Source organism: Microcaecilia unicolor, chromosome 12 (assembly GCF_901765095.1).
Source record: "Microcaecilia unicolor chromosome 12, aMicUni1.1, whole genome shotgun sequence".
NCBI lineage: Eukaryota > Metazoa > Chordata > Amphibia > Gymnophiona > Siphonopidae > Microcaecilia > Microcaecilia unicolor.
This window is the reverse complement of record NC_044042.1, coordinates 56,311,430-56,338,102: the sequence shown is the minus strand read 5'-3', so window position 1 is coordinate 56,338,102 and position 26,673 is coordinate 56,311,430. Positions and strand designations below refer to the sequence as shown.

Here is a 26,673-nt window from a genome sequence, read left to right as displayed (position 1 = left end):
CTTTCAAGTATTTGAATGTCTGTATCATATCACCCCTGTTTCTCCTTTCCTCCAGGGTATACATGTTCAGGTCAGCAAGTCTCTCCTCATACGTCTTGCAAATCCCATACCATTCTCGTAGCTTTTCTTTGCACCCCTTCCATTTTTTTCACATCCTTCACAAGATACGGCCTCCAAAACTGAACACACACTCCAGGTGGGGCCTCACCAACGTCTTATACAGGGGTATTAAAACCTTTTTTTCTTCTGCTGGTCACACCTCTCTCTATACAGCCTAGCCATCTTCTAGCTACAGCCACCACCTTGTCACACTGTTTCGTCGCCTTCAGGTCCTCAGATACTATCATCCCAAGATCCCTCTCCCCGTCCATACCTATCAGACTCTCACCGCCTAACACATACATCTCCCGTGGATTTCTACTCCCTAAGTGCATCGCTTTGCATTTCTTCGCATTGAATTTTAATTGCCAAACGTTAGACGATTCTTCTAGCTTCCGCAGATCTTTTTTCATGCTTTCCACTCCCTCCGGGGTGTCCACTCTGTTGCAAATCTTAGTGTCATCCGCAAAAAGGCAAACTTTATCTAGTAAGCCTTCGGCAATATCACTCACAAATATATTGAATAGAATTGGCCCCAGCACTGATCCTTGAGGCACTCCACTACTCACCTTTCCCTCCGACGAGCGAGTAGGTGTAGTTTGTATTGTATTGTTGCTTAAGTTGTGAGCGCTCTAGTTTACTCTTTAGCATAGTAGAACTTTTTTATGCTTGAGCAGACCATTTTAGTCCTAAAGTAAAGATCTTAAGCTGAGTAGGTGGTTTGTTTTCTCAATTCAGGTTTGAGAGAGCACTGAGGTGAAAACCTGAATGAAGATGACAAAGCTCATGTATTGCATATTTAACCTGTGCTTGCTATGCTACTGCAGGGAACATGACTCTGGCCTTTGTAACAGGGATTATACGTAGAGCTAAAAAAATCCAAGGTTTTTTTTTTTTTTTTAACTAACTTGCAAGTTTTATGGATTATAATTATATAATGAGCCATTTTAATTCTTGTCTTCACATCTGTTAGTACTCAATGTACTGTAAATCTTCTTCCTTCCTATATTAAAAAAAAAATGTACTACATTTTCCCTTTGTAGGATATATGTCAAGAGCAGAATGCTGGAAGGTCCTTAAGTTTCCTTCATCTCTTCTATGGCCTCCTTCAACTAGACTGTTCTTTAATTCCTCTTTGTACGCTTGAGTTCTCCATAACTGCATCCACCGTGTGATCTCCCAGGTTTATGCAAAGCCTTGACCAATTTGAAGTCTCTGTTAGAGCAGCCTTCTACCTCTTGGGGACCTTGATCTCTTGTTCGCGCATTTCTTGTGATCTCCATTTAAACCTATGTCTTCCATTCCCTTTGAGTTTCTATCCTGGAAAACCCTTGGTTGCCATTACATTGCAGTGAGCTATAAACACTGGTGTACTTCATACATCCAGTTTTATCATAAGGTGGTTTTAAGGACCCACTCCCAAATTTTTACCCAAGGTGGTTTCTTTCATTTCAAACTGATTATTGTCCTTATTACATTTTCCACCTCCACATTCATCCTAGCATGAAGCTGCTCTTCACACACACGAGATTGCCTAGTACCTGGATCACCAAATGTTTGTCACTCTTCCCAGCTCTTTTTTTTACCTTTCATCCCAAATCGACTATGTTGTCCAGTAACAGAACACGTTCATCTTGGATATGTGATTGCATTTCCTTCTGTGACCAACAAGGGCATTTTTAATTGCTTGACAGGGTCACAACTTCACGCCACAGATGCTTCAGTCATGAACCTCCATCTCTCTCTTGGAGATCTGCAAGGCTACAACCTGGTCTTCAGTTCATAGCTCACTACTGCCTGGACTAGCACAGCACTCTTATTCTGATGGTTGATTCTGGGCACATTGACCTACAGAACCTGTTATAAGAAGTGTCCTTAAGGCTTGGTTTTCTAACTCTGGTTATAGATATCATGTTCTTGGTGAACTTGTAAAAATTATGAGATTTAGAACTTGTGACCAATTCTAAGTTTAATTTATGTTGTATGTTTTAACCAGCCACAGCAAGTGGGCATAAGGATTTTCAACAGAATCAAAGCTGATTCTTGCATCCTCAGCTTGGTATTCACCTATGTGTGGCGGTCTTATCCAGCTTGTCCATAGAGAAAGCTGGGTTGCTTACTTGTAACAGAGTTCTCTGTGGACAGTAGGATAAACCAGCTATACAATTTCCCATACCTTTCATAACGTTGAATTACCTTTCTGGGGTTTTAGCTGTGTGGTCAGTTAACTAGCAGGGTGACAAGCATGGCATTAGCGACTAGGAGGGGACCTGGGCACATGCCCAGAAAACCTCAAGTTATCTGAGCTCTTGTAGAGCAGATCCATCAGGTAATGTCAAATGTGGTTGGCTTATCCTGCTGTCCGTGGAGAACCTCAGTTATAGATAATCCAGATGTATGAGAAAATAAAGCTTTATATCAGGGGTGTCCAACCGTGACCCTCGCCAGGTTGAGTTTTTCAGGATTACCACAATGAATATGCGTGAGAATAAAACTTCGACCCTCACCAGGTCGGGTTTTTAGGATTTCCACAATGAATATGCATGAAATCTATTTGCATGCGCTGCCGCCATTGTACGCAAATAGATTTCATGTATATTCATTGTGGAAATCCTGAAAACCCAACTAGACTGTGGCCCTCAAGGACTGAAGTTGGACACCCCTGCTTTATATCTTTAAAAATTCAGGTATATGTTCCTTTTTAAACTGTCCTGTATCAGAGCTACATATGTAACTTAAGCATTAGATAAGGCATTTCTCTAGATCTGTCTTTAATTCTGCAGTGTCCTGTGAAAGAAATTTTTAATGTTTTATTCTTTTAATAAGATTGCAGATCCATACTATTTTTATTTTGTATTGTTGGTACCTAAGATATATCCCAGACTGCAAATGTTGTAACAGTAAAGAATTCATCATATATTCATAATTTTTGTGTGGACTAATACAGCATGTGGTGTATCCTCTGTTTTGTTCTAGGCACTAGCAGCCAATGCTGGGACAGGGTTTGCTGTGGCAGAGCCACAAGTGGCCATGTTTTGTGGGAAGTTGAATATGCATGTTAATATACAGACTGGGAATTGGGAGCCTGACCCATCAGGCACCAAAAGCTGTGTTGGAGCAAAGGAAGAAATTCTGCAATACTGTCAGGAGGTGAGCTTTGCTATATTGCAGTGGCATGCAGAACCATAATTCTGTTTTATTGAAGATTGTGAGGTTGCCAAAGGGTTTATTAGGTAAGAAGAAAGATAAATTAGCAAAGAAAAATGCTCTGATTCCAGCACAAAAAAACCCCACCAGAATATACTTACCAAACCTGCAAAAGTGTGGAGTAGCTCAAAAATCTTTCCAGAATGATGCTAGTTTATTAAAACTTGCACACTAGATAGTTTCAAAAATCATGCAATTGCCTAAAAAGTTTAAAGCTGACCACTTTTTACAAATTACAAAAATGTTTGTCGTTCAACAAAGAGCTTGCAATTTTCAAGTGTATTAGGCAACTTGTTCTCAAAATCAATCTAAATGTTTCGTTTACGTCCCACAAAAGTGTTGGTTATTTGGAAGTACCTGTAAAGCATGTCTTGTAGTAATATTGCATGGGAGGAAATCGGGACGATTAAGGTGAAATAGAATATGGAAAACAGTTTGATTGCATTTAGTATTAAAAAAAACACTGTAAAAAGTGAAATCTGAAAAGTATTGAACTACATTGGAGTTTGGAGTCTTTGTTTTATGGGAATACTTGGAAAAGGCCAGATCTTTAGCACATGTATGTTTTAGTAACTTCGCATCATTTTGGAAAGATTTTTGAGCTAATACTCCACTTTTACAGGTTTGGTGATGTGCAACCCTAATTATTTTTTATAGTAAATGGGATACCACATCTAGGGGTTCTCTTACAAAGACGTGCTAGTGCTTTTAGCATGCGATAAATGCTAGAGACGCCTATATATTCCTGTGGACCTCTCTAGTGTTTAGTGCACACTGATCATTAGTGCATGCTAAAAACGCTAGCGCGCCTTTGTAAAAGGACACTTTAGCAATTTGCTATTTTTACTTTGGATGCTGTGTTAAGGGTGAGGCATTAAATACATTGAATGGGATATATTTGCAATAAACAATTACTGTACCGTAGGGGATGTGCATTTGTTTGAAATAATATGGGAAATGTCAACTGTCAACATTTTCTCATGTTTTGGGTCATGACGGGAAAAAATGAAATTCATTTACTGTGTTGGAAATAAGTATGTGCTCTTTCCAAACGGTATAGGCAAAGGGGTGTATGTGAATGAAACATGGAAGATTCCTATAAACAGAAGGAACTTATTTAGGGCTGCATGCCCCTACTATACAAGTGCTTCTTCAAAACCCATGTGTAAATTATGACTGAGATTTTTAATTGAACGCATTGTCGTCATCTTATAAGATTACTCAGCCTCTTAGTAGGGTTCTGTTAGGATATTGGACATTCACCTCCTGACTGGGGTTTTTTTCCCCCCCTTGCTTTAAGTATGTAACATGCCAAGTGAAACTATGGTCTCTTCTAATTGTTAATCTACAGTAGAAGTGCTGAAATCTGCCGGAAATCCGGACCCCCAAGGATTGTGGAATCTAGACTACACGTTCTACCCCCCCCCCCCCCCCCCCCCCAAAAAAAAAAAAACCCGAAACAAAACACACAGTCCTGTATCTCTCCTTCCCTGCCCTGCCCGCTTGCTCTCACTGTCACTCTCACCTGTCTTCTGTGCTGCAGCGCCAGCATTACAGGCTGTCTCCGGCATGCACGTGGCCTTCCCCTCTGACCCATCTTGCCCTTCCGAAAGCAGGAAGTTACTTTAGAGGGTTGGAGGGGAAAGGTTTGGTGCATGCTGGAGGCAGCCTATGAGTAATGCTGGCGAGGCAGCACGAAAGACTTCTAAACAGATGAGTGACAGAGCAAGTGGGGGGGGGAGGCAATGCCAGACTGTTCAGGGACGGGGTCTTGGGCCCCTGGGCCCCGTCCTATGGTGAAGAGAGAGACTGGAAAGGGAAGAGACATTGGATGGGAAATTCTGAAAGTGCAGATAGGTCAAAAAAATTTTGCTTGGGCAGCAATATAACTTATGCACCTGCTAATAATGTGTCTTCTGCTCAGATTCGTTAATGGCACATAATTAAAAGTACATCCAATTCAAAATGTAATACAGTGGAAGTCCAAAATATGAATTTTAAAAGTACTGCCTGAGAATCCAGAAAATCCAGACTGACCCAATCCCTGAGCAGTCTAGATTTTGGACTTGTACTGTATCTTTTTATACTATTTTTTAATATTAAAGGTCATATGTATTATAATGGAGTTAACTTGCTGTTGGATAATTCTGTGGCTACAGCCCCCCACCTTGTACTAGTTTCTTTGGAGGAGCACTTAAAACATATTTTTTAAAATCTTTCATACACCACTTGGAAACCCAAAGGCAATTGAAGCAGTGTACATTCAGGTACTGTAGGTAATTTTTACAGATTTGAAAGTTTGGGTGGGTGGGGGGGGGGGTGATTTGTTTTTAGAATGTAGTTTCTATAGTTTGTGTTTTCTTATCGGGTAAGGAATATTGAGCATAGCCTCAAATGTCTTTTGGTCTATGATTGCAAAATGTAAATTTCCTGTAATTCTCATTTAATGTTTTAAAATGTTTGTTTCGAAGGTGTATCCAGAACTTCAGATTACAAATATTGTGGAGGCAATCCATCCTGTCAGAATTGATAGCTGGTGCAAGAAGGGAAAGAAGCAGTGCAAGGGCCATTCCCACATTGTTCTACCGTACAAGTGTCTTGGTATGTTCATGACTGATACCCTTGGTCAGAGGCCATTAGCAGGGACTCTTTACATTTTTATTTTTTTATTTCACACCCCTGCTGGTAAATTTCTCTGAACCCTAGTGTAGATAGCGTACACTAAGAAATTGGTTTACAAGAGCCTCAGAATTGTGCATTTTGCACATTTATCATGAGTATATTTCTTTGCTGTTTGTGCTATTTTTAGGGCTGACTTGCTTCTGATTTTAAACTGACTGCAGTGCAGACACACATCATAGTTGTAACCTTCCACTTGCATAAAACCCTTTGGTGCAGCTATTAGCGTTGGCAGTGAACTATGAAATAGACACAAACGACGGGATGATCCATGCAGAAATGAGCTTTGTGGAGTATGTGAAAATGTAGAGCAAGTGATTTGACAATTCTGACTAACCTGATATGGTTTTTTACTCCTTAAAAAAAAAAATGAGATTTTTTGAGTGCTGAAATATGCTTGATGCCTTCACTTACTGAGGTCTGGCTTTATCCAAAAATACATCTGTTTTCCAGAGTGCTGGTGTTCTTAAAAAAACATGGAGAAAAGGATAGTTAAATCTATAAAGAATCAGTTTGTAGATGATATTACCCCAACAGATGTTCAGCTGCAGGAGGGTTCCATTTGATCACTGTTCCTGACAAATGTAGTAAGGTTTCCTAAGTGTGATTCTTTAGTTTGTCTATTCCCATCCCATTTTTGTGACCCTTGTATTAAAAAAAAAAAAAAAAAAAAGTAGACAATATACTCTCATACTGTGGAAATCAGAGCTGAAATCCTATGTCTTCACCTTTTTAAGAGTTTACATCAGCCTGCCTGCAAAATCAGAGTTTGGGCAAGTTGTATTGAGGGAATGGCATTGCTTTCATTATAGCAAGATTAGTGAAATGTTAAGGTAAAGGCAGTTTCCACTACATAGCTTCCCACTATTCCAGAGCATTTGGGATAGTTGTGTCCATCAACCAGCAGGTGGCGATAGAGAACTGAAAACTGAACTGAGACATCTCTCTTGGAATCCAGTCCAGCTCCCAGCAGATTGGATGGATGGACACACTTTTCAACCTCTGGTTCTGAGTGTTGTGCTCCTGGTCCCCAGTTGAGCTTTGCAGGTGGCCTGAGTCTGCAGAATCATATGTGGAGATCTTCAGAATCCTGCTTCTGGTGCCCTGAGAATTTACTTCCCTTTCTTCTCTCCCCTTTTTCTGTGGAGCTCTCCTTTTCCAGCACAATGACCTTACAGCCTCTGTTGGAGCGGGAGAATTTCTTACCGCCCTGGATCTCAAGGAGGTGTACTTGCAGCATATACCCATATGGCCGCCGCATCGGAGGTGTCTACGTTTTATAGTGCAGGGTGGTCGCTTCCAAGTCAGGACTTTGCCCTTTGGTCTCGTTATAGCTCCAAGAGCATTTACTAAGGTTGTGGCGGCCTTTGGCGCCAGGGAATCAACATCTATTTCGAAGACTGGCTCATTCATTCATCATCTTATTCAGACAGTTTGGTAGTGATAGTTGTCCATCTTCTGCAGTCGTTGGGTAATTAATTTAGAGAAGAGCAGATTAGCTCCATTGCAAGTGCTGGAATATCATGTGGCATTTTATTCGACACAGCATGGGAGAGGATCTTCCTCATGGAGCGCAGGAAGTCCAAAGCTGGTTCAGCAGATTGTCTCCTCCTCAGTCAAGGCAGGCCCAGGGTCTGGGACTACATCCGGATTCTGGGGTCTATGTTGGTGGTGATGGTGGTGGTGATGGAAGTGGTGCCATGGACGGGCAAGGGGTCATATGTGGCCGTTGAAGGAATATCTTCTCAGCTTCTGGTCTCCAGTGTCACAGAATTATGACCTTCATCTTTCTTGGATGCTGGTTGCCAGATGGAGGAGTATACAGTGGTGGTCGTCAGTCAGGAATTTGACCATCTGAGTTCCCTTTCTGATAACACAGTGGGAGATGGTGACAGTGGATGCCAGCAAGTTGGGTTGGGGAGCTCATTACAAGTTCCATCTGGCACAGGGCACCTGGATAGAGCAGGAGTCTGTGGTAGATAAATCGTTTGGAGCTCAGGGCAGTGCAGAATGCTTTACGCGACTTGGCTCCTTTTCTGGTGGGGGCCCCAGTCCGAGTTTTCTCTAACAATGTGACAGCAGTGACTTTTATATCAGCAAGCAAGGTGGGACCTGCGTTCGTTCGTTGTCAGTGGAGGCGGCCTCCCTCATGAGTTGGGTAGAGAAAAATCTTTGCTGATCGGTAGCTCATGTTCTGGGGTCCTCGAATATGGAAGCAGACTTTCTCAGCAGGCACTCCTTGGACTTGGGAGAATGGGAACTATCCAGTCAGGGGTTTCAGCTGATAGTGGACCAATGGAGTTCTCCTCTTCTGGATTTAATGGCGACAAAAAGAAGCTCTTCAGCCATTGGAAAGGGCTGGGCTCAATGGGGAACAATGCTGTACTTAAGTACATAAGTAATGCCATACTGGGAAAGGACCAAGGGTCCATCGAGCCCAGCATCTTGTCCACGACAGCGGCCAATCCAGGCCAAGGACATTCTATACATGTTATTCCTGGGATTTTGGATTTTTCCAAGTCCGTTTAGTAGCGGTTTATGGACTTGTCCTTTAGGAAACCGTCCAACCCCTTTTTAAACTCTGCTAAGCTAACCGCCTTCACCACATTTTCCGGCAATGAATTCCAGAGTTTAATTACACGTTGGGTGAAGAAACATTTTCTCCGATTTGTTTTAAATTTACTACACTGTAGTTTAATCGCATGCCCCCTAGTCCTAGTATTTTTGGAAAGCGTGAACAGACGCTTCACATCCACCTGTTCCACTCCACTCATTATTTTATATACCTCTATCATGTCTCCCCTCAGCCGTCTGTTCTCCAAGCTGAATAGCCCTAGCCTCCTTAGTCTTTCTTCATAGGGAAGTCGTCCCATCCCCGCTATCATTTTAGTCGCCCTTCGCTGCACCTTTTCCAATTCTACTATATCTTTCTTGAGATACGGCGACCAGAATTGAACATAATACTCAAGGTGCGGTCGCAGCATGGAGCGATACAACGGCATTATAACATCCTCACACCTGTTTTCCATACCTTTCCTAATACCCAACATTCTATTCGCTTTCCTAGCCGCAGCAGCACACTGAGCAGAAGGTTTCAGTGTGTTATCGACGACGACACCCAGATCCCTTTCTTGGTCCGTAACTCCTAACGTGAAACCTTGCATGACGTAGCTATAATTCGAGTTCTTTTTTCCCACATGCATCACCTTGCACTTGCTCACATTAAACGTCATCTGCCATTTAGCCGCCCAGTCTCCCAGTCTCGTAAGGTCCTCTTGTAATTTTTCACAATCCTGTCGCGAGTTAACGACTTTGAATAACTTTGTGTCATCAGCAAATTTAATTACCTCGCTAGTTAATCCCATCTCTAAATCATTTATAAATATATTAAAAAGCAGCGGTCCTAGCACAGACCCCTGAGGAACCCCACTAACTACCCTTCTCCATTGTGAATACTGCCCATTTAACCCCACTCTCTGTTTCCTATCCTTCATCAGTTCAGCCATGTCTTCCTTCTTTGGCCCATGGTAGGCCACATGTTGAAAAGAATCTCATTGCACTGAGGTCGAATAGTTCTCGTAACCCCGGGTTGGCTGTGGTAAGCCAATCTGATTCGACTGCTGGATGGGGGTCCTCTCCATCTTACATAAGTATTGCCATACTGGGACAGACCGCAGGTCCATCAAGCCCAGCATCCTGTTTCCAACAGTGGCCAATCCAGGTCACAAGTATCTGGCAAGATCCCCAAAATAGTACAATACTTTCTATGCTGCTTATCCTACAAATAAGCAGTGGATTTTCCCCCAAGTCATTTTAATAATGGCTTAATAATAGCTTATGGTCTTTTCTTTTAGGAAGTTAGCCAAACGTTTTTTTTAAACCCTGCTAAGCTAACTGTTTTTACTACATTTTCTGGCAACAAATTTGAGTTTAATTACATGTTGAGTGAAGAAATATTTCTCCGATTCATTTTAAATTTACCTTCATTGTGTGCCCCCTAGTCCTAGTATTTTTGGAAAGAGTAAACAAGTGATTCACGTCTACCTGTTCCATTCCACTCATTATTTTATAGACCTCTATCATCTCTCTCCTCGGCAGTCTCTTCTCCAAGCTAAAGAACCCTAGCCACTTTAGCCTTTCCTCATAGGGAAGTCATCCCATCCCCTTTATCATTTTTATCATCCTTCTCTGTACCTTTTTCTAATGCCACTATATCTTTTTTTTGAGATGAGGTGATCAGAATTGCACACGGTATTCAAGCTGCGGTCATACCATGGAGAGAGATAAAGGCATTATAATGTCCTTATTTTTGTTCTACATTCCTTTCCTAATATCTAACATTCTATTTGCTTTCTTTGCCACTGCCGCCACACACTGAGCAGAGGGTTTCAGCGTATCATCAACGATGACACCTAGATCCCTTTCCTTGTCAGTGACTCCCAATGTGGAACCTTGTATTACATAGCTATAGTTGGTTCCTGTTTCCCCACATGCATCGCTTTGCACTTTCTCACATTAAACGTCATCTGCCATTTGGATGCCCAGTCTCATAAGGTCCTGTTGCAATTTTTTACAATTCTCTTGCGATTTAACAACTTTGTGTCATCAGCAAATTTAATTACCTCACTAGTTACTCCCATCTCTAGATCATTTATAGATATGTTAAAAAGCAACGTTCCCAGCACAGACCCATGGGGAACCCCACTATCTACCCATCTCCATTGAGAATACTGACCATTTAACCCTACTCTCTATCTTTTACCCTGTTTTTAATCCACAGTAGTACATTACTTCTTATCCCATGACTCTCCAATTTCCTCTGGAGCCTTTCATGTGTTACTTAGTCAAATGCCTTTTGAAAATCCAGATACTCAATATCGACTGGCTCACCTTTATCCACATGTTTGTTCACTCCTTCAAAGAAATGTAATAGATTGGTGAGGCAAGATTTCCCTTCACTAAATCCGTGTTGGCTTTGGCTCATTAATCCATGCTTTTGAATATGCTCAGTAATTTTGTTCTTTAGTCTCTACCATTTTGCCCAGCACAGATGTTGGGCTGACTGGTCTATAATTTCCCTGATCACCTCTGGAACCTTTTTAAAAATCGGCGTTACTTTGGTCATCCTCCAATCTTGCAGTACCATGCTTGATTTTAAAGATAGATTACATATTACTAGCAATAATTCTGCAAGTTCATTTTTCAATTTTATTGGTACTCTGGGATGAATACCATCCGGTCTAGGTGATTTGCTACTCTTCAGTTTGTCAAATTGCGTCATTACATCTCTCAAGTTTATAGAGATTTCATTCAGTTTCTCTGACCTATAGCTTTTGAATATCTTTTCTAGCACTGGTATCTCTCCCAAATCTTCCTTGGTGAAGACCGAAGCAAAAATTTAATTTAAACTCTCCGCTATGGCTTTGTCTTCCCTGAGTGCCCCTTTTACCCCATGGTCATCTAGGGATCCTGCTGATTTTTTTTTTTTTTTTTGCTGGCTTCTTGCTTTTAATATATACCTAAAACTTTTTTTTACTGTGTGTGTGTGTTTTTCTAAGTCTGTCTCTGCCTTCCTTATCTGCACTTTGCATTTGACTTGCCATTCCTTATGCTGTTTCTTATTATTTTCAGTCAGATCCTTCTTCCATTTTCTGAAGGATTTTCTTTTAGCTCTGATGGCTTCCTTTACCTCACTTTTTAACCATGCTGGATGTTGTTTGGTTTTCCTCCTATTTTAATACATGGAATATATTTGGCCTGGGCTTCCAAGATGGTATTTTTGAACAGCATCCATGCCTGATGTATATTTTTGACCTTTGCAGCTGCTCCTCTAAGGTCCCCCCCCCCCCCACCACCATTCTTCTCATTTTATCATAGTCCCCTTTTTGAAAGTTATATCCTAACGTATTGGATTTCCTGTGTGTAGTTACCCCAAAGCCAATATCAAATCTGATCATATTATGATCACTGTTATCAAACGGCCCCATCACCATTACCTCCTGCACCAGATCATGTGCTCGACTAAGGACTAAGTCTAGAATGATTTTACATCCGTCTGTTCATTCTGGCCAGGTGGACGGTAGTACACTCCTATCGCTATCCTTTTGCCCTTTACAAATGGAATTTCAATCCATAGGTATTCCAAGATGTGTGTTGTTTTCTGCAGAATTTTTAATTTTTGATTCAAGGCCCTCATTAACATACAATGCTACCCCTCCACCAATTCAGTCCACCTTATCACTACGATATACTACTACTACTTAACATACCCTGGTATGGCAATGCCCCCATTGGTTATCCTCCTTCCACCAGGTCTCCGAGATGCCTATTTTATATCTAATTTTTCACTTACTGCAATATATTCTAACACCTTATTTCTTAAGCTTCTGGTATTCGCATATAGGCATTTCAGACTGTTTGTTGTTCCTACTTACATCTTGCTCAGCAGTTGACGGTGTTAATTTGCAATCTTTCGTCTGATTTTTATTTAAAGACCCCTGGTCTACAATGGTCTCTACTGCAACCTTGCTATCAGGATACCTTATCTTCCCTCTTTTGGTGATGTCTTTGAAAGGTACCTTATTCCGAACCATTCGCTTTTGAATGATTGTCTGCCTTCCCCCATGTTCTAGTTTAAAAGCTGCTCTATCACCTTTTTAAATGCTGATGCCAGCAGCCTGATGCCACCCTGGTTAAGTTGGAGCCCATAATTCCAGAATAGGCTTCCCCTTCCCCAGAATGTTCCCAGTTCCTTCCAAATTTAAAACTCTCCTCCCTGCACCATTGCCTCATCCATGCACTGAGATTCCAGAGCTGTGCCTGGTTCTTGGGCCCTGGACGTGGAATGGGGAGCACTTCAGAAAATGATACCCTAGAGGTTCTGGATTTGAGCTTTCTACCTAAGAGCCTAAATTTGGTTTCCAGAACCTCTCTCCCACATTTTCCTATGTCATTGGTAACCACATGTACTGACAGCCAACTCCTCCCCAGCACTATCTAAAATCCTATCTAGGTGACACATGAGGTTAACCACCTTCGCACCAGGCAGGCAAGTGACCAGGCGCAGGTGCATGGTCTACTTAAGTAAGGTCCTGGTGCTCATGGAGGATCCATGCCCCTTTGGTACTACATCTTGGCCATTGAAAGGGATTGGTTGAGACGGAAAGATTATTCTGATTCGGTCATTCCTATCTTGTTTCAGGCTTGGAAACGCTCTACATCCATGGCGTATGCGAGGGTGTGGAGGACGTTTGAGGTCTGGTGTTCTGAGTGCAGACTTTTTCCTTTCTCAAATTGCACACATACTAGTGTTTCTCCAGATGGGCCTTCAGAAAAGATTGATGTTTGGGTTTTCATGAAGTTCAGATTGCGGCTTTGGCTTGTTTCGGGGGCCGACTACAGAAGATCTCTCTTGCGGCTCTCCCAGATGTTGTTGGATCCTTTCATTGAGTGGACCGCTTGCAGCCTGCTTTTTGTATGCCTTGTCCACTGGAATGGTACCTTGGTGGCTGTTGTGTCAGCATGTAGGATTTCGGAGCTTCTGTCTTGTCGGGGTCCTTTTCTTCACTTTTTGGAGGAGCGGTGACATCGTCATTTCATCTGAACCAATCTGTGGAGCTTCTGTCCTTTTGCAAGGAGGAGGATGAGGATCTGTATTCTTCCTTGAAGCTTCTTGATGTGCGTAGTCCTCATTAGAAATCTGGAAGTCACGAATGAGTTTAGAAAATTGGATGGACTGTTTGTGCTTTTTGACAAATAGAGGCTTGGCTTCATGGCTTCCAAACTCACGATTGCTAGATAACTGAAGGGGACTATTGTTGCATCAACTTATATGCATGCAGGGAAGCAGGCTCCTTGGTCCTTGAGGGCTCATTTTACAAGGCATGCAGTGACATCCTGGACGGAGATTACCTTACTGTCTCTGGAGGGTATTTGCAAGGTGTCAACATGGTCGATGCTGCATAGCTTTACCAAGCACTACAGGGTGGACTTTGCAGAGTGCTCCAAAGCCAGTTTTGGGCTTCAGCCTTCAGAGTGGCGGTGCCAAGAACCCACCCATTCTAGGCAGTGCTTTTGAACTTACCACAGGTTCTGGAATAGTGGGAAACTACGTAATGGAAGGAGAAATTAGAGTTTTTTCTTTCCATTAGTCCTACTATTCCAGAGGCCTGACTGAGGTTTCTTAAATGTTTAGTTGGTGAGAAGTAATGGGCTGTCACCTTGCATGGTGCTTCCTGCATATCTCTTGTTCTCTACAAGTTGTCCAGAGATGAGTCCCACACGTGTTTGCTCATCTGGTTAGTGTTAGGTTAGTGAATTGTTTAAGGTTGTTCTGTTTTCTTACTGCTTGATGCCAAGAGAGATGTCTCTGCTCAGTTTTTCAGTTTTCAGTTTATCTCCACCTGGTGGTTGATGAACACAACTACTAATGGAAAGAAAATTATCAGGTAAGGCCTAATTTCTCCTTTTTCTGTATTTATCTCACTGTTGATTAGTGCTGATACTGTTAGTCATGTTCTTTTATAACTAATCCAGTTTTTATAAATATAAACTGTAAGGCCATAAATAATTTTGTACGGCATGGACTCGCTTTACACAAAATTTTGAGGAGGATAGGTGGGAGGTTAGGCACAGAAATTGGCTCAAATGAGTTAGCACAGAATTAGAGCCATTCACTTCAAGATAACCGGTTGAAATTTGACCCGGGTTGCTAGTGGCCAAAAGATTTGCATCTGTGTGGAATGCTTGTGTGATGGTCTTAGGCTTTCTCCCTAATGGATAGGCATCCAAATTGCTAAATCCTTAATTTAATACATTCATTGGAAGTCTTGCATAATTAAAGATTTCAGAGAGACAGGCTGAATTTTTCCTAGAGGGAGTTCTAGACAAGGTAATGTGTACAATTATTGTGGAGCAACTTGCAGTACCTGTGCTATATATTTATTTTGTGGATGACTGGAGAAAGTTTTTACTATTCAATCTGACATGTTCCCAAATGGTAAATTAAGTACAAAAATGAAATGGGTGAAGTTAAATCCTGATTGCCATTTAGAATCTGTAACAGTTTGGATCCATCAATATTCAATTTTATTTTTCAGAAGGTGAATTTGTAAGTGATGTCTTGCTTGTCCCAGAGAAGTGCCGTTTTTTTCACAAAGACACAATGAATGTATGTAAAAGTTATCAGCACTGGCATACTGTAGCCAAACAGGTAAGAATACACAAATAAAAGCCTATTATCTATTGTAAGGCCATAGGGAGGAACTGTTCTTTTTTTAAGGGTTCAAAAAAGGGGAATTTTTTTTTTAATAGCATGTCCTTTGCATGTTGTACTAGTTCCTTATTCAGCTGCGGTTACTTTTTCTCTGAGGAAAAAGCTGTACCAAGATAAAGTATTATCTTCTATATGTAAGGCAGTTTTTTGTTCTGATCTGTTTTACTGCTGGCGTTGGCACATGCACGACTGGCACATTAGTACTTTGTACAATTTGGCTGTAAAACAGAGCAGGAACTGTCAGTGTGGTTGGCAGGCATCCACAGATTTGGTAGATGAAAGTGCAAGACAGTTTGAGGTGGCAGCCCAAGTCCAAAAAGCAACAGTACAAAGGAAGGCCAGTGCAGCCACAAAGTAGGTGGCTGAGGTGCTTGAAGTAGCTGCGTGGATGCAGCAGCAGCATGCAACATTGGGATACATATCTTCCAGAAGAAGTGCAGACAAGGAGATGGCAAAAATGCAGGTCTCTCTGTACATTGTGCCGAGCCTCTCCCTATTGATACATTTGCTTGAGTCCCTGGTATGGTCTAAACTCCAGCCTGTCTATGGAGCCACACGTATAATAGTCTTGTTAAAAGATTTTATTCAGGCTTAGGTAGAAGAAGAGCAATCTGTTTGGTTTATTTTTTTATGAAGACCATTTTAAAACTTTGTTCCAGTCCCTAATAGTTCCTCAGATTGCTGTAATTCTCTTGATCTTAGAACTTCTTCAAACTTGCAAACTTCAGTTATTACAAAATACAACACCAGACTAATGTTTGGTGTTCATAAATATGATAGAACTGCTCTGATGGTTCAGTTGCATTGGCTTGCCAGTGCAAGCTCATATGGAGTTACTTGCTTGATCGTTTTGGTATCAGAATATTTTTATCTTGCTATAACAGAAGTTCCCCATGCTTTCTGACCTCTGAGTTATGGGAATTTGATTTAGTCAGGTTTTAGATAGATAAAATAGAATGTACCCATTGATAGAATACTGTGAAGCTCTGAGCTTTATTTAAAAATTTATATTCAGTCTACAACTAAGCAGATTACAATAAAACATACACAATAAGTCACACACAAAAATCTAATTTTACAATATACAGAATTAACATGTCAAACTACCACTGCAGAAACCTCCTGTGTCCTCAGCTTCTTTTGGTCTTTCTGGAAGCAGCCCTTTGAGCTGTTGGAATCTGCCTCAGTTGAAAGGCACCTTATTTTTTTTTTTTAGTAGAGTGTATCTTGGCTAGAAGAATAAGTCAGTTTCTAACCTTAATTACCTATGAGCTGTACCTTTGAGCTGTATATTTGTGATGAAAACAAGTACTGCCTTGTAGTTTAAATCATAAGTTCTTGCCAAAGGTAGTTGGCATCTTTTCCTTTCTATGAGGTAATAACACATGAGATGTTTCCTCTCTCCCTCTCCCCCCCCCCCCCCACCCAAAAGAGTGAATTTTTATAAGAATCCACATAAGTCCCTTCACATACAGGATTGCAGAAGGGCTCTCACGACTTAATAACAATTGAATCCATCACAATCTATGTACTTAAGTACATAAGTATTGCCATACTGGGAAAGACCAAAGGTCCATCAAGCCCAGCATCCTGCTTCCAACAGTGACCAATCCAGGTCACAAATACCTGGCAAGATCCCAAAAAAGTACAAAACATTTTATACTGCTTATCCCAGAAATAGTGGATTTCCCCAAGTCCATTTAATAATGGTCTATGGACTTTTTCTTTAGGAAGCCGTCCAAACCTTTTTAAAACTCCGCTAAGTTAACCGCCTTTACCACATTCTCTGGCAATGAATTCTACAGTTTAATTACACGTTGAGTGAAGAAAACTTTTTTCTACGATTCGTTTTAAATTTACTACATTGTAGCTTCATCGCATGCCCCCTAGTCCTAGTATTTTTGGAAAGCGTAAACAGATGCTTCACATCTACCCATTCAACTCTACTCATTTTATAGACCTCTATCATATCTCCCCTCAGCCGCCTTTTCTCCAAGCTGAAAAGCCCTAGCCGCTTTAGCCTTCCCTCTTAGGGAAGTCGTCCCATCCCCTTTATCATTTTTGTCGCCCTTCTCTGCACCTTTTCTAATTCCACTATATCTTTTTTGAGATGGTGGCGCCCAGAATTGAACACAATATTCGAGTTGCGGTCACACCATGGAGCGATACAAAGGCATTAAAACATCCTCATTTTTGTTTTCCATTCCTTTCCTAATAATACCTAACATTCTATTTGCTTTCTTAGCCGCAGCAGCACACTGAGCAGTAGATTTCAACTTATCAACGACGACACCTAGATCCCTTTCTTGGTCCGTGACTCCTAACATGGAGCCTTGCATGACGTAGCTATAATTCGGGTTCCTGTTTCCCAAATGCATCACTTTGCACTTGCTCACATTAAATGTCATCTGCCATTTAGACTCCCAGTCTCATAAGGTCCTCTTGTAATTTTTCATAATCCTCCCGTGATTTAACAGCTTTGAATAATTAATGTAGCTGTTTATTTCCTTCAAACTCCCCCCCCCCCCCCCCCAATAAAATAAAAAAGTCGACATTTCAGCAGCCATGAGTGCTTTGCTAAATTGGCTAAAGTCCTGCATCCAATTCTATTATGAACAAGTTGGTGGTACTCCTGTAAGATAAAACCTTATCAAATCAGCCACTGCACTGTCATGGTTCTCTTGAAATCTGCTTTCTTGGATACCATATGTAAAGCAATTACTTAGTCCTCACTTTGTATCTTCAAACCCCACTACTGTTTGGGTTAATCCACAATAGGAGACTATGCTGGCCAGCCTTTTTGTAACACTGGCAACTCTCATTTTTCTTTGACAGAACTGCTGGTGAACAATGGATAGCTCATATAGATAAATGAGCAGCCCTGAGTTTGGGAGTCATCCATTTGTCTGCCTGACTCAATTCTTTTTGATGTGTTTGTCTCACCTGTAATAGGTATTTTTCCACAGAGAGCAGGATTAATCAGGTATACCAAAATCCTTCCCATCTCACCAAGAGTTGCATTTCTTTTTGAGTTTGGGAGCTGAGAATCTTGGGAAGAGCCGCATAGACTAGAGCTGTTCATTAAGGTGCCACTTGTGATATGGAAAACAGCTGCTGGTATTATTTTGGAGTCAGGTGTAGCAAAAATATTTTTTCACCAAGAACATCATTAGATCTGTTTGAGTAATTTTCCAGTTCTGGGGACAGTTTCATCCCAGGATAGGGATTCATAGCAAACTAGTCTCGAATGACGTCTTCTTATGTAGATAAATGTCATACAGAAAACCTCCAATTCAGTTTGCAATGAAGACAACGCTAAAAATAGAGTCAAGGAATTATGATACTTGTAGCTCCTTTTTGACCAAGGCAGTTCTGATTTCCTCTCTTGGCAGTCTATTTATAAGGAGGTCTTTCAAGTTGGGGAAACCTGCAATGCTGGTAATTCTAGTGCAAGGGATTTTTATATGCCAGCACCAAGGGTTTGTAGGCTTCATAGCTCGCTTGAGAGGGTAATGGCTGCCTTGAATCAGCCTGATTGCACATCAAGCTTCTCAGACTCCATTAGACTGTCTTAGTTTCAGGTAGAGGAAGTTTTCGGTTTGTGACTAACAGGCCCTGGATCCTTGTTTATGTCCTGCACAAAAACTACTTTAGCATCTGTTACATTTCTTAGTCGGACATCAAGACCGATTCCATTAGGGTTCACTTAAGAATGATTGGTACTTAACAACATGTAGAAGGTAAGCTATCTCTACAGTTTGTTTTGGTTTATGCAAGACCACCTTCTACCGAAGCCTCCAGTCAAGCCACCCACAGTGTTTTGGGCCCTTGATGTTCTAAGCCAGCTGATTCCCCCACACTCTGCCTTCTGAGGCCTTTTTTGATGTCCGGGTTGAGGGGAGATGGGGGAAGGCACAAAAATGAAAGAGCTTGTTGAAATGCTCCCTCTAAAAGAGTAAAAAATTTTCTTTGTGAGCAAATGACTGAGTTGATATGAGTGAAATTTTTCTGTTACATGACCTTGTGAGCAACATTAGGTATCTGTTTTAGCTGTACTTAATGGTTACAACACAGGCTGAGAACTAGGAAAGCCAGGATTCAAATCCCACTGAGATCTTGGACAAGTCTTTTACCCATCCATTGCCTCAAATGCAAAACTTCCCTCCAGGGACAGGAAAATACCTACTGTACTTGAGTGTAATTTGCCTTGAGCTATTAATGAGAGGGGCTGCCTCGATCCCTGCCCATCAAAAATAGTGCAGCAGGCAAGTATGGGCCTCATAGAAGGTGCCACAAAAATTATGAACACCTCTCTTTCTAATGGGCAGCTAGCAACAGCATTAAAAAGGGCAGTGGTTCGCCCTCTGCTGAAGGAAAACAACCTTGATCAGGACAAACTTGAAAATTACAGGCCAGTATCCAACATCTTGTTTCTAGGGAAACTCAGAACAAACTGGTTAGAAAAGAGAAACTGGCTAGATCGATGTCAGTCTGGATTCAGACCGGGTTTTGGTACAGAAACGGTCAGTGTATCCCTACTAGATGATCTTCACAGGAACCGAGACAAGGGATTCGCCTCGATGTTAGCATTGCTTGATTTCTCTGCAGCTTTTGACACCGTGGATCATGATATCATGCTAGCACAACTGACCAAAACAGGTATCAATGGAACAATACTTGCTTGGTTCAGATCCTACCTATCAGAAGGGCAACAATCCATAATGTTTGGCAGCAACTCATCACCACCATGGACACTGACCTGCGGGGTACCACAAGAATTGATACTGTCACCTATTCTCTTCAGTATCTACCTCAAACCACTAGCTGAGCTGATTCTGTCAATGGACACTCAGTTCTACATCTGTGCGGATGATGTGCAGTTACTCATACCCATTGAACTTGACTTACCTACAGCCTTGAATAAACTGATTACCTGTCTAACATCAATTCAAGAACGGGCTAAACACAACAAGGTTTGCCTGATCCCAAGTAAAACTGAGCTTCTCTGGGTCCCTAACACAAGTGGTTACTTACCTGACATCAAAATCCCTTTTGGGAAGTATGAACTTCCCCCCTCAAATCACAAGTCAGAAACCTTGGAATACAGTTAGATTCAACACTTACTCTGATTCCCCAAATCCAAGCAACCTTCAAGAGCTGCTTCTACTATTTGCGACAGCTACGCTGCCTCTGTCCTTACATCGAGAAGGTAAATCTTATCCCAGTTGTGCATGCCATGATAACATCAAGACTGGATTACTGCAATGCACTATGCAATGGTGTGAATACAAAGGGCCTGTAGCAGCAAGACTCATAAAAGGTTGCAAGTGACCTTATCACACCATTTTTTCAAAACCTTCATTGGCTACCAGTACAATACAGGGCTAAATTTAAAACTGTCTAATCTTCATGGCCCTGAGTACCTGAAACATAGGATGATCCTCCACACACCGCCAAGGACACTAAGGTCCTCCCAATGACTTTCACTAACCAAACCCTCTCCAAAAGACATTACACGATGTGATACCCACAAGCGAGCCTTCTCCGCAGTAGCCCCCATACTCTGGAATGCACTGCCTGAAAGGCTGCGCTTAACACAAGACTATCTCTACTTCAGGAAGCAGGTGAAAGCTTGGCTGTTCAACCAGACCTTTACTGGAAGAAGTAACCAACTTGTTAGTCTCACTCACACACACAAGGAGTACTCAGTCTGCATATACTGGAGCAGGATATGTTTATCCACTCGTACTCTAGCTGAGATAACATTTAACCATTTCTCTGACCTCATGTGCAACTTTCTTTAAATCAATCACCTTACTTTCTAACTCTTCCTACTTTCTTACCCTTCTATATGTTACATCTTTGCTTTACCCTTCGCTATCACCTATAATGTTCTATTACGTATTGTGTTGACATTGTAATTAGTATACCATGCCATACTTTGTATTGTTTTTGAATATTTTTACTGCTGTAATCTATTGCTCATGCTTGATCTTCTTTTTTTTTTTTTTTTTTTTTTACTGTGCACCGCCTTGAGTGAATTCCTTCAAAAAGGCGGTAAATAAATCCTAATTAATATAAATAAATAAATCCCAATACCAGGCATAAAGTGAAGAAATACAAACACTACGTACATCACTCAGGACCTACAGAGCAATTCCAAAATACCATAATAGCAGTAACGTCCAGAAGCTGCACAACAAGGACCTACCTAAGAAAAGACAGTACTGCAGTGGGCACTAGAACATCAGTAGACCGGTAGTACAGATTGACCCTGCAGTCAATTCTAACAGAAGACCATTAGGCATATTTACAAAGCACTTTGGGAGGCTAAGTTCCATAGGTTTCTATGGAACTTTGGGAGGCTAAGTGCTTTGAAAATGAGCTTGCATGTCTCTTTCACACATGCAGAACACAGGCCCTCTCACCCAGTATAGAATAAGTGACCATGAACTAAAAATAGAAATAAAAATTAAACGGAACCCCTAAGAAGCCAAAGAGAAAGCAATGCATGCCCCCCACCTTACTTTGCAAAATATAAATATATCAGATGTAAATTTCAAAAACTGGCATATTACAATCACTGCATTGCAAATTAACAAATACAATTAATAAAATGGAAAATAATTCCATTTTACTGGACTAAATACACTTTTCAACTAGCTTTCAGAGGCCAAAGCTGCCTTCCTCAACTCAAGAAGGTATACTGCTGTTAATGGTATCCTGTCCTGACCTGAGGAAGGATGTTTTGGTCTCTGAATGTTAGTCAAAAAGGTACTAAAATTAGTCCAATGGAAAGGGAAATGGGACTTGATATACCACCTTTCTGAGGTTTTTGCAACTACATTCAAAGCGGTTTACATATATTCAGGTATTTATTTTGTACCAGGGGCAATGGAGGGTTATGTGACTTGCCCAGAGTCACAAGTGGGAATCGAACTCAGTTCCCCAGGATCAAAGTCCACTGCACTAACTAGGCTACTCCTTATTTCTATTTTCTGTTTTTGTTTATTAACACAGCTTTATCTTAAATGGAAAATAAAATTCTTTTTTTTTCTACTTAGCTTTTTTTGTTGTTGTTGTTTTTGTTATGTTGGTCCCAGACTCTGGTTTCAGCTTTCCTTGTCTTCTCAACTCTCTTGCCAGGATTTCCTGTCCTTTTGTCATTTTTCTCTCCTTTTTCCTTTCAGCTTTCTTCAGTTTTTCTGCCTCTGTCTAGATTTAATTCTCTTACTATTCAGTCCTCTATTTCCCTCGTTTAATTGTCTGCCTACAGCTTCCCACCTCCTTCCTTCACCCCAGCTCTGTTTCACTTCCTCTTATTTCCCCAGGATCTCACTAACTCTTCTCTTCCCCACTTCTATCCAGCGTTGGTCCCTGTTTTAATCATCTACCTACAGCGTTCCACCTCCTTCCTTCACCCAGGCTCTCCTATTTCATTTCCCTACTTCCATCTAGCGTTGGTCCCCTGACATCCCCACCACTGCTGTTGCTTTCCCAAACCAGCAGCAGTAGCGACAAACTAAATACAGCAGTTGTGGGACCTTTCTGTAAATACCCGCGGCTGCCGGCTTTGCCCTGGAGCAAGAAGTGACCTGGGGGGGGGGGTGGACTGGCAACCACGAGTATGTACAGGAAGGTGCATACTCCCGCGGTGGCTGGGAGTATGTTCCTTCTTGTACATAGTCAGCCATGGAAGTATGTACCGGAGAGTGGCAGAGTGGTGCGAGAGGTCCCAGTTGTGCCGACTGCTCGGCCTCTTACCAAAAGGTGCGTGGCTTTGCAGCTTAGAGGGAACGTTGGCTTGTTGCCACCAATAGAATGCTTGCCTCTCTTTTGGGATTTTTCCCCCTCCCTTTAAAGCAAGCTGTAGCTAAGAAGTTCTAGTTGAGGGGACTTGTCATTTTGCTTGCCTTGGAGCAAATTAAGTTACTTATCTGTATCAGGTGTTTCCTATGTTATCCTTCCAGCTCTTCTAGGGTAGTGTTTTTCAAGTCAGCTGTTTAAAAACTGAGGGAGGCCCTGTGTGCCAACACAGGGCTAGAAGGGAGGACACATGCACAGTAGATTCAAAGCTCATGGAAGCTAGAAGAAACTTTCCCCATTCAATCTCTTTGGATAGTATTGTCCAGTTGTTTCATGGAGGACACCTGCTACAGACAAGTAACATGAGTTTTCATGAATAAACTCTACAAAAAGAGATTGGGCAGAGGGAAAGATTCAGGAATGCATAAATGCCATGCAGGCAGTAGTAGCGCAACTGCATGAAGGGGATATAAAAGATAATTATGTAGTATCAATGCACTTGACAAGGCCTACAGCAAAACTAATATTGTGAAAGGCAAGCTAATTCAAAAATGTAGGATTACAGGGACTATGACAAAGGACATACAGCACAAACTTAGACACAAAAGGCACGAGGATGCAACATAGGACTCAATCTGTTAAAAGGGCACTGTAGCAAGTGGATTGTTTTTTTGATTCCAACTGATAAAAGCACATTTTAAGTGGAACTGACCCTTAGTAAGCACCTTTTGCAGAGAGGCATCTCTATCATCTGAGCACATTTAATGGAGTATGTGAGAGTTGTTGAAAATTGGCAAAGCAAATGACTGTTAATCTGTCATTGTCTGAATCACATACAACTGGAAAGTCTGAAGAAAAAAGCTGTCAAAACTCAGCACTATTAGCATGTGTGGTAATTGAGGTATGGGGTTTAAAGCCACAGAGGTGACGTTTCCAAAGATTAGTCAAGCTTGAGCCACAAAACCATTTGATCTCATACACGGTGCTGTGTATGGTTTCACACTTAGAAGGGAACAGGTACCATGGTGACTTCTGTAGATTACTCAACATACATAGTCATGTGTGTCATGAAAAACAAGGATGAAACAGTAGGTGAACAGATATTATCACAGGCTACTTGCACTTCAAAATAGTAGGGGTGAATTACTGGGAAGGATATTGAGGGTTCTTGAAGTTTCATGGATTTGAGTATCACATATGCTATGAGTTTATCTTGTTGGGCAGACTGGATGGACCGTAAAGGTTTTTATTTGCTGTGATTACTGTATAAATACCCTGTTTCCACGAAAGTAAGACATCCCCCGAAAATAAGACCTAGTAGAGGTTTTCCTGAATTGGTAGATATAAGGCCTCCCCCAAAAGTAAGACCTAGTAAATTTTTGTTTGAAAGCAGGGCCGCCGAGAGCCGGACAAGGCCGCCCCCCCCCCCCCCACCCAAGGTCGCCGGGACTCCCCTCCACCCACCCTCCGTAACTCCCGGAACTAACCTTAAAAGCCTCCTTGCAGCAGCAGGGCAGACCTCTCCTTCCTTCTGTGCCCCGCCCTCGCGGACGTTACGTCAGGCGAGGGCGGGACACGGAAGGAAGGAGTGGCCTGCCCTGCTGCTGCTTGCTGCGAAGGTGAAAGGAGGCGTTTAAAGTTAGTTCCAGAAACGACGGAGGGCGGACGGGCCAACCCCTATCCAACCCCGATGTTTCCTCGAAAAATAAGACAGCCCCTGAAAATAAGACCTAGCGCATTTTTGGGAGCAAAAATTAATATAAGACAGTATCTTATTTTCGGGGAAACACGGTATATGGGAAAAGAATCCCAATACATAGCAGTGAACAAAAATCATAGAATGTAAATGGGCATGTAAAATTTACTGCAAAAGGCAAAATGAAGCAGTATAAGGCTCTACTTGTTGCTCAGTGTTAATTTGAAAAATTATGGAGAGGGGCTCTGATGTGATGCTTGCTCCCAGCAGTGAAGCATGGAGTAGGGAATGTAAATGAAAGCGTAGAACAGCCAATACAATATAAACTAGATAACTATAAAATTTTGTGCAAAAGCACATATACAAAGTTATGCAAACTACCAAAGGGTGGAGCACAAAAGTGTCCTTAGAAAAGAATCTCAGAAGAAAGGCAGACCCTTTTCTATACTACGAGAGATTGGATGACATGATTTTTTTTTGTACTCGTGTTGATGATATGTTTTGAGTGAGAAAGAGAATGACTATGAAAAAAGTTAATTAAATGAAGGGAGTTCAAGATTTGAGAAAGGTAACACTAGCTAGAAATATAGCCAAAGACACAATAGAAGAAATAATGGTGCTGTGGATATCTGGGAAAATGATGTATATTGAGGATGTATGGATGGAAATTAATAAAGTAGTTCATACCTGTTTAGATAAGATGTATGTGTGCTAGGTTCAGAGGAAGTTCCACATCACATTTTCCCAGGTTCCACAAACTGGTCATTATGAAATTAAAATAGAGAGCATATTAGTTTTCTCTGGAATCTTAACAAATAAGAAATTCACTTAAATAATGCTTGGCTTGAACTATGTAACATATGGATAAAAAGTGGCTTAGTAGCTATAAAGTGCAAGAAAAAAAAAGGCATAGGAATGTGGAAGCATGTGGCCTAACATATATGTAATTTAGTTGGCTTCTCTGGTCCTGACAGTTGTACAAAATGTAGATTAAAAATGACATTGGTAGAAAATGTGCCAGCTACTCTGTAAGAACTGTTTCATTTTTTTACTGTGTATATCTTTGCAAAGTCTGCCATGTGAGTTTTGTGGTCTAGCTTAACATTTTAGAGACTATGCAAGCTATGAAATTTTTGTCTAATTGCGGCTCAACTAATTTTTCTGGCAGTTCATGGCAGTAGGTCACTTCATCTGTGGAATATTACTTGGTTCTGATATTAAATTATTAGTAGAGCAAAATCAATTTCGGACATGAGATAAGTGAATCTCTGTTCATCACTCTCAATACTGTTTTCTGAAACTAAAGGAGAAAAATAACTTTATAACATAGCTTCGCACTATTCCAGACCCTGTGTCCATCAACCAGCAGATGAAGCTAGAGAACTGAAAATTGAGCTGATATCTCTGTTGGCATCCAGTCCAGCTCCTTAGTATTTTCTATCTCCAGCACACATTTTTCAGCTTCTGGTTCTGAGTGAATTGCTCATTTACCGCCCCCCCCCCCCCCCCCAGTGTGGCTTTGGTCTATTAAGAGGAACCATTGTTGAAGGAGCCGTTAGAGGAGGGAGAACTCCCCCCTGAGGGAGGGAGATGGTCCAAAAGTACTAAGTTTTCACAAAGAGGAGCACAATACTTTTATTTCTGAGGCACTGGATTGCTTTCCATTGAGGAGCCTTCTGCTTTAGTGTCGGGAGTTCCATCGATCAGGAGCAGGCTTTAGAGGTCCTTTCAAGGCCTTCCCAGTGCATCCATACATTCAGGACCTGATTAAAGCAGAATGGGTCTCACCAGATGCAGGACTGAGCGTGGGAAGAGTCATGACTTGCCTTTACCCATTGGTTCCAGAGGAGAAAGATAAATTGCAGCTTCCTAGGGTGGACTTCTTTGATAAAGCAGTGACTAAGAAGACTAC

The 26,673-nt window shown here is 41.5% G+C and overlaps 1 protein-coding gene across 4 annotated transcripts in view; it reads left to right on the top strand.

Annotated features, from left to right (window-relative positions):
• APLP2 (amyloid beta precursor like protein 2) overlaps positions 1 to 26,673 on the top strand; it is a 133,580-nt gene that overhangs the window by 44,636 nt on the left and 62,271 nt on the right. For all 4 annotated transcript variants that reach the window (XM_030221607.1, XM_030221605.1, XM_030221606.1 and 1 more), the window contains exons 2-4: positions 3,076 to 3,249; positions 5,778 to 5,907; positions 15,084 to 15,196. In XM_030221607.1, the coding sequence (XP_030077467.1) occupies positions 3,076 to 3,249; positions 5,778 to 5,907; positions 15,084 to 15,196 (417 nt within the window). The remainder of the gene's footprint in view (positions 1 to 3,075; positions 3,250 to 5,777; positions 5,908 to 15,083; positions 15,197 to 26,673) is intronic.